This window comes from Octodon degus, unplaced genomic scaffold, assembly GCF_000260255.1.
Source record: "Octodon degus isolate 3935 unplaced genomic scaffold, OctDeg1.0 scaffold00079, whole genome shotgun sequence".
NCBI classification, from domain to species: Eukaryota; Metazoa; Chordata; class Mammalia; order Rodentia; family Octodontidae; genus Octodon; species Octodon degus.
In genome coordinates this window covers 7,025,235-7,034,017 of record NW_004524655.1, presented here as the reverse complement: position 1 = coordinate 7,034,017, position 8,783 = coordinate 7,025,235, and the positions used below count along the sequence as shown (strand labels likewise).

General features: G+C 40.8%; 1 protein-coding gene across 1 annotated transcript in view; it reads right to left on the bottom strand.

Annotated features, from left to right (window-relative positions):
- Window positions 1-8,783, bottom strand: part of LOC101573484 (piwi-like protein 3) — a 62,055-nt gene that overhangs the window by 8,952 nt on the left and 44,320 nt on the right. The window contains exons 12-14 of the mRNA XM_023720937.1: window positions 3,471-3,543; window positions 1,454-1,654; window positions 1,231-1,334 (exon numbers count right to left, since the gene is read on the bottom strand). Coding sequence (XP_023576705.1) covers window positions 1,231-1,334; window positions 1,454-1,654; window positions 3,471-3,543 — 378 coding nt within the window. The remainder of the gene's footprint in view (window positions 1-1,230; window positions 1,335-1,453; window positions 1,655-3,470; window positions 3,544-8,783) is intronic.

Sequence of the window (8,783 nt, the reverse complement as noted above, 5' to 3'; positions counted from 1 at the left end):
CTGGGTTCAATCTTGGATACCACATGCCATGGGCACACCATGCCAACCCCAAAACTGGGCATGGTGGCACATGCCTGTAATCCCAGTGTTGGGGAGGCCGAGACAGGAGGATCAATATGAGTCTGAGCTTTGTAGCAGCACCCTGTACCAAATATATACATACACAAATGATCTTAAAAAAAAAATACAACTTCATAATCCAGAAATACATTATAAAAAACCATATGTCAGCAACAGGGCCAAGAAAAATGAAAGAGGTTTCTATTTCTTTCAGAAATTACAATAAAAAGTTACTTCATGCCTTGAGAAAAATACTTTCTGAAATTATAGTCCAGTATATTACAAAGTCATCGTGATGATTTTCAAGGGTCATATATCATGTAATATACAGGAACTGCAAATTTCAAGAGGGTGCAAACTATTTCAAGGTATCCCATGGTTTCTACTCTAAGCAGAAAGTGAATGGGAGCCAGGGAGATGGCTCAGTGGAATAAGCACTTCCCTGGCAAGCATAAGGGCCTGAGTTCAATCCCCAGTTCGGCCAAAAAAAAAGAAAGTGAAAAGGGCTCTGGGAGAAAAAGAAATTTAGAATATGGAGCCATGACTCTACTTGCAGGGTATTATTTGGAAACAAATGAAGTTGCCTAGATTCTGTCTTGGTGGGCCTCTGGCAAAACAAAGACTCAGTATGCTGAGAAGATGGAGGGGGTACGTGGGAAAGAATGTGATGGCCACCAGGAGCTGCGACTGGCCAGAAGAAACCAGTCAGCAAATCACAGGGACCTCTGTGCTGCAACCACAAAGAAATAGATACTGCCACACTGAAGTGGACTTGGAAGAGAAGCATCAGAAGAGAATGTGGTACATTCTTGTGGCCTGGCCAAAAGAATTGTAAAGAAAACAGATAAGTTTTAGTTGCTACATTTTCAGCTGCTACATTTGTGCTCTGTTGGGCATCAAAGAAAATGACTTGGTGCCATCCAGCCTAGTAAAATGTTTTGAGAGCAATATTCACTGCCAAAACGTCAGGACACTACATGGCTAAAAAGAAGTTTTATGAACTCCCGACCTCCTAAGCTGTCAACAAATATGAATAGGTATTCATATGATAAGGTATTTATATTCAGGTACACCTTTTCTATTTGGCCCATATACAGCTACCAACTAAATGTCTGCCCAATGCTACAGGACAGTCAGTCCAGCAGTGTGTGTCTGCAAAAGCTTACTCACTGGGTTGATTCCTCATTGGTGCTTGACACAAATCCCGCAATTGACTTCTGTTGATTTACAGTATCATGGAAACAATCAATACCAATGAACATTGTTTTCTGTAGCTTCATTTTAAAGAAAAAGGTAGTGAATTGAGTTAGAACAATATAACCATTAGATCAAAAAACACAGACTATTAAACTTCATTAAACATAAATTAAGAATATAATGAAATCATACATACACCTATGTTCACCTTCCAGAGAGCTCCTCCCATCTTGCAATTCATCTGCTGGGCAATCTTTGTAGCAATGCTCATTAATTTTCCATCAGTCACTAAGGTATCTGCAATCACACACTGACTTGGAACTGGGCATCTGATACACAGGTATTTTTTTATCTCATCATACCTGCATTTCTCATCATCAGGCAGTACACAAAGCACCTTAAAAATCAAGCAAATGTGAAACTTAAAACCGTATCAAAAAAAACCATATCAAGGTACAGTGCCAACAAACAAATCTGTTAAGGTAATACTGGAGTCTAAGAAGGTGCAGGGTCTAGAGTCACATTACATTAAAGGGTGAAAGTGTGTATAAGAAAAATGCTAGGACAGTCAATTCTGCGATGTGTACCATCACTTCGACTTACAAAATACTTTGTCCTAAGTATTCCATGTAAGGCACTTACCAAGAGTATGACAGACGTGTTATAGACACAGACGGACACAGTATCAGGACAGCCATCACCTACAGAGTGATCATTACACGTTGGGTACCTGTCAAATACTTCACTTCAGCTAATTCCTTCAAGGACCTACTGATACAGCTACTATTATCCCCATTGTACTGATGAGAGGACAAGCTGAGACACCAGATTTGTAAGGCTTCAAAGGTTGGGTAGGACCTTCAGCAAGACCACCAAGCAGGCAGGAAGATTGGCTCCCACCTGGCCTGTTCCTAACTTCAATGGGCACCTCAGCAAATGTTACAAACGTAATACCTATAAGAAATTTCTGGTAGACATCTTGTATCAAATTAAAGAACTTCTCATGTTTGTTTGAGTTTCGTCCCTTTCACTAAAAAGGGTGTGAAATTTCAAATGTATATATCTACATTTACTAATGGAAGTATTTTCCCATACTTCATATATTAGTTATTTTTATTTTCCTGTAAATTCTTTCAATTTTTCAAATTACTAACAGGGTAACTTGTGGTATTCTTTTCACATTTCTTTCATCATCTCCAGTGACTACACTAATGAACTATACTTGCTTCTAATGTTTAGCCTTAGTTTATTTCTTCAGGTTTTTTTTTTTTTTTAATGTATTTGGTACAGGGTCTCACTACGCAGCTCTGACTCATGGTGATCCTCCTGTTTTCAACTTCCCCAGCACTGGGATTACAGGCGTGTGCTACTGTGCCTGGACTCAGTCACCAGCTCAGCACATCCGGGGGGTGGAGCCAGCGTGGCGTGTGGCACCAGGAATTGAACCCTGGTCCCTGTGCTTGCCCAGCAGGCACTTAGTCTGCTGAGCTCTCTTGCTGGCTCTATTTCTTCAGGCTTAAGGATATAACATTTAATATTTTCAAAGAACCAGCTTAAGCTTAATTTTTTTCCATGTTGTTTCCACGTTTGTTTTTTCCTTTTCTTCTTTGCATTCTTATTTTGGTTTCCTCTGTTCTGAGTGTTTTAAAAATCAAGGATCATGGCACATTCAGCATGTACTCATGAGGGCTATAAACCCATTAACTATTTGCTGAATCACACAAGTTCTGATGCATAGTACTTTAATGACCTCTCAGTTCCGAGGATTTGTTTTCTTTTTCTCCTTAATATTCTAACAGTTGTTGCTGAGGAACTACCTGAAGTTTCTGTTTCTAGAATAACATGTCTCATCTATCTCCTGAGAAGACAGTTAAGCTGGATGAGAGCATGTAAATATTCCTGCTTAAGACTCAATGAGTCTAAAAAAGCAATAATCACAGGGCTTATGACAAGAGGGAACTGGGGACTCAGAGATGATGCCAGCTACCAAGGCGGTGTTTTCTCATGTTATCTGCCCATCCTAGTAAATATGGCTGAGAGGTTTTACAAAGAATGACAGTCTTACAGATAAAAATTCAGCTATACTATAGAAGTATATTTGCATTTACTGCAAGTTTAGTAAACCAATGACAGCATCCAAAATTCTAAAATACATAAATATGCAGTTTTAGAACAATCACTATTAAATGCACATATAACAAGTAGACACTTACCATATCTGTATTTGATTTAACACGTCTTTGTAATGTGGATATATAGGAACTAGTGTCACCATCTACTTCATACCTAGAAAATAAGTATATCCTCTATATTCACAAGGGAATAAACAAAGAAACACAATAAGCCCTTCACATAATGAATGAAATATAATATAAAATGTGATATTATAAAATGCCAAGATAAGCGTTTCAGCTAACATTTTTTTTAAAAACAAACTTTTAGGTTTATGTTCCTCTTATAAGGTCTTAGAGGTCACTACTCAGTCATAACCCTAAAAAGCTAAACAGACTGAGAAAAAAAAATCTTCTAGAATCCCTAATAGTGGTAAGAACACAGGGCAAACTGTTGCCTCCAAGACTGGAGAAAGACATAAGCACAGGGACTCAGGGCTCATCTGAGTGGAGGAGACTCAGAAATGTTCCCAGAGAAACAGTGCCAGAACCACACCAACAACCTAAACTATAACTGACACCCCTGAGGCTCCACATGGATAGCTCTAAGGATTAAAAACTCCAGGTGTATGCAGTTATAGGGAACCCCCCCCCCAGTTTGGAGAGAGGCCCAAGTCACCCAGTAAGTAGCAAACAGTGGGCAAGCAAGTGAACCTTCACTGTATTTACAACCACTCCTCATCACTTGAGTTGCTACCTGAGCTCTACCCTTGTCAGATCAGCTATGGCCTCAGACTCTCAGATGGAGTACAAATGCTAGTATGAACTGCACATGCAAGGGATCTAGGCTGCATGATCCTTATGAGAATCTAATGCCTGGTGATGCTAGTACTGGGGAGTGGCTAGAAGTACAGGTTAAAATTAGCAGAGAAGTGTGACTGCACAGAGAGCAATAATAAGTCAGCTGCTTGCAGACTCACTTCAAAGGCCTATCAGTGAGTGCCAAGTGACAAATTGTACCTGGTGGCAGGCTGGATAGTGGTAAAGGAGTTGATGTACTCGAACTATACAGCCGCATCTACTGACACCTCAAATTCAGAATCCAATGCTTATTTTACTCTATGCATAGACCTATAATCCCAGCACTCAGGAGGCTGAGGCAGGAAGATTGCCATGAGTTCAAGCCCAGTCTAGGCTACACAGTGAGTTCAAGGCCAGCCTGAACTATACATGAGACCCTCTCTCAAAAATAAAAAAGCAAGATAAGTGGAAAGGAGGGGAGGAGGGAGGGAAGGAGGGAAAGAAGGAAGAAGGGAAGGAGGGAGGGAGGGAGAAAGGAAGGAAAAAAGGAAAGAAGGAAAGATTTAAAATGAAATACCAAGAGTCCTACTTAAATTACAGGTTCACTGCAACAGGTGATACATATTCTCCAAGCCTGCTTTGTATGTGTGGTGACAGGCTGCCCAACAAGGCCATAAAACTTTCAGAACTGTTTTGCCACATGAATACCAAGAACCCTGCACTAAGAGACAACCATTTGGAGCTGTCCAAAAAAAAAAAAAAAAAAAAAAAACAAAAACAAAAACAAAAACGTAAACACAAAAAACAGAGGCAATCACTGAAGGCAACCACTTCATCAAATGTCTGCACTAAGAGCGCTACTCTTAGTGACTGTGCTGCTAAACCCTTTACTTCGGGTGAAGAGTTGATCCCACCTGCTGCTAAGAACACTCCTCATGAAGCTGCAGTTCAAAAGGTGGTACATACTTCACTTTTTACTATCACTAATGTCATGAATTAAGACAGCAAAAGACACCGAGGCACAATTGTTAGAATTCACGAACCACCATGGTATTCAATCCAAACTGAGTCTACCAATGTTAACAAGGCAATGATGCTTGTTTTTGTGCAATACAGTTTTCAGCACACACATGGGTATAAATTGTGTGCATTTTTGTTGTCAAACAGCACCACGGCTGCAAAACTATTCAAGTCCCTGAACAATTACACGCCAGGAAAACGGAATTGGTCTTTTGTGTTGGTATATGCATAAACAGCACAGTTGCCATGACTGGACAGCTTTTTTCACTAATTAGGCCAAAGAGATCGACTCTGAATGTGAGTCTACATACTGTTACCCATCAAGAAATACTGTCTCGCTGAAAAATGCCATTCATTTAAATCATATCCAGTAAAATGTGAAATTATCAACCACATTGAAGTCCGTGCCCTTAACGCAGGTCTGTTGGCACAGCTGTGAGATGGTTGTAGAGCACACAGAACTTCCCCTATATATGAAGGGGGAGACAACTTCCTAAGGAAAGATGACTGGCGAGGGCTTTCTGAGTTATAAGAACTGCTCCAGAAGTTTCTTTTAGAAAGTGGTCACTGCTGGCAGCACATCTCAGTGACTCATAATGAGCCCCAAAACTTGCTTACTGTGTGACATACTCAAGCTGTTCAACAAACTCAATCTTTCACTTTAAGTGGGAGCGATGCCTGTGTTCAAGCCAGCAGATAAAGTCGTGCATGCAATGTCAAACTGGAATTATGGGAATGATGACTGGACATTGGGATCTCTGACATGTTTTCATGACATTAGTAGAAATTTTGCAAGCGAGTGATCCAAGTCCTCCTTTCTCTCAGATGGTGCATAATCCCTATCTTGGCTTTCAAAAGAGTTTAAGGATTATTTTCCAACCACAAAAGGCCCACAAAGTGGAAAGGAACAGATCGATACCCCAATTGTAAATAATCTGGGTGAGCTGACTTGTCTGTACTAGGAGAGGATCAAAGATGATAGTGAACTTAAAAGTATGTTAGAGGCAGACAGGGTGGCACAATTAATGCTAGCACTTGGGAGGCTGAGGTAGGAGGACTGACATGAATCTGAGTCCAGACTAAAATCATATAGTAAGATTATAAATTATATAGTAATACTCAGTCTCAAACAAAAAATGTTTGAGACCACCTCAACTCTCCACACTTCTGGATTAAAGTTAAGCTGGAATAGGCTAAGATGGCCACAGAAGCACTGAAAAGCCATCTTCCATTTCCAATATGCTATCCTACCTATGTGAAGCAGGATTATCTGCAGGGACAGCAACCAAAATGGGACTACAGAGTAGACTTGAAATAAGCAACACACCATCTCTATCACCCTTAGACGGGGTCATGTAGTTATAGAAAAACATGTTCAGGGCTCCTACTGATTCTGCCGTATGACAAAGTGTATAATTATTTCATTATATATGACTATGTAATAATTGAAACAACATGTACAGTAAATCTATTCCAGTGCAATGCACTTGAATCATCCCAAAACCACCCTCCCTCCCATCAGTGGAAAATTGTCTTTCACAAAACTGGCTCCAGGTGCCAACAAGGTTTGGGACCACTGTTCTAGGAAATGAAGTATGTCTTCACAGAAAATGTCTGAAAAATTCCCTATTGTCTCCAGCCAAGGGAAAGAAACATTCCCTTCTGAAATATTCCCAGAGCACTCTTTTCTTCCCAACAAAGCTTGCCTTCAGAAGAAAGTAGTTAGCCAGATGCTAACCCACATGAAGAAAGGGAAGTGCAAGCTGTAGTCAGTCCAGCCTTCTACATGGCAGAAAAGTACCTACATGGCACCAACTTGTCATCCTATCCCACACAAGCAAGGAGAAAAGAATTTAAACATTTATGATGTTCACATCCCAGAGATACAATCTCATTAAGAAAATGAATTATGGGACTACAGCTCCCTACACCTTACCACCACATGATTAAAGGCCTATTTATAGTACATTCTTTTTTCACCAGGGTTTCATGTCTGGCCATCAGGAGTTAATTACAAGGAATTCCAAAAGGAAAAAAAAAATCTACACAATTTGAAGAGATGGAGCAAACTTCTGAACCAGATAATGAAAGGATGGTGGAATTCTCAGAAATTTAGTAAGAGATAATTCAAAGAAAAACTAGACATTTTTTTAAAGCGAAGATGCCTCCTCTCCTCACTACTCATTTTGAACTGAAAATTTTTATTAATGCAATACACAAGATTGAGAGGAAGAGCATATATCCATAAAACAACCAGTATAATACAGAAGAAAATCAAAGATGGAAGACACTGCACTAACCTCAAGACTCACTAGAAAACTACCCAGTGTGTGGGATTGGTAAAAACACAAATTGATCAATGGAGAAGAACACATAGTTCAATTTAGACTCGTGTAAATACAGTGAAAGAGAAAAGAGAAACAAAGGTAATAAAATGGAGTAAAAATATTTAATAAAATGCTCCTGGTACACTTGGACGTCCCTATGTAAAAAAAAAAAAAAAAATTCTAGACAAACATTAAACCTTTCATGAAAATTAACACAAAACAGGTCCTAAACCTAAATGTAACAAAAATATAGAACTCCTAGAGTTTTCTAGGAGAAAACCGCCATGACTTCATTGTGGCAATAACTTTTTTGATATAGCATTAACAGTATGGTTCATGAAAAAAAAAGTCCGCAGAACTTCATCAAAAAAAATTACTTCTCGGGCAGTGATCCGGGTCCTTCCTTAGGACCGCAGCAAAGCTCTGTGGGAGGCCTTTTGGTCCTCTCCTGCGTGAGAGCAGACTGGGGGGGGGCCCTGAGCTCAGTAATAAACGGCTTTCCAAATTCCAACCTGGCTGATCTGGTTCCTATTCTGAGTGACCCATAACATCTGGGGGCTTGTCCAGGATCCCCTTTACCGGGGATCCATCTGAGGAACCAGAGTTTTCAAAAACCATTTCTCTGGGGAGACTTTCTGGCCCCAGGGTGGTCTCTGAAAACTTAAAAATTTCATCATTCGAACCTCTGAGCCGTCTAGAGTCATCTTTGGAAATCTGGGACATGCTGACCAGCTCCCTTACATTCAGGCTTGGATTGATCTTGCCCATGAACCTCTGAAATGACTCAAGGATTGCTGTTCAAGACGCCATTCCCAGAGGACTGGCCAATCCCACATGGTCGCACCAGCAGTTCCAACTGAGAAGCGACTGTGACCCCTGACCATCACCCTCAGGACAAGCTTATCCTGCCTGCCACCCGGAGAAACAGTGGCATACAGAAGAAATAAACAAAGCTTCTGCGTGTTGATGGCATACATGAGCTCCAGAAAGTGTGAATAACCATTGTGTGAATGGGAGCAATCTTGGGTCAAGTCAAATAGTAGATTATAAGACTAAATAGTAAAGACCCAGAGCGCAGGCCCAGGGAGTGAGTGAGATGACCTAGGCCACGGGATCCTGAACAGACCCAGAGCGCAGGCCCGGCGAGTGAGTGAGACGACCCAGGGCCGCGGGATCCTGAAGAGACCCAGAGCGCAGGCCTGGCGAGTGAATGAGACGACCCGGGCCGGGGATCCTCATTTGACCCAGGCTGCATGCAGGCCCAGCA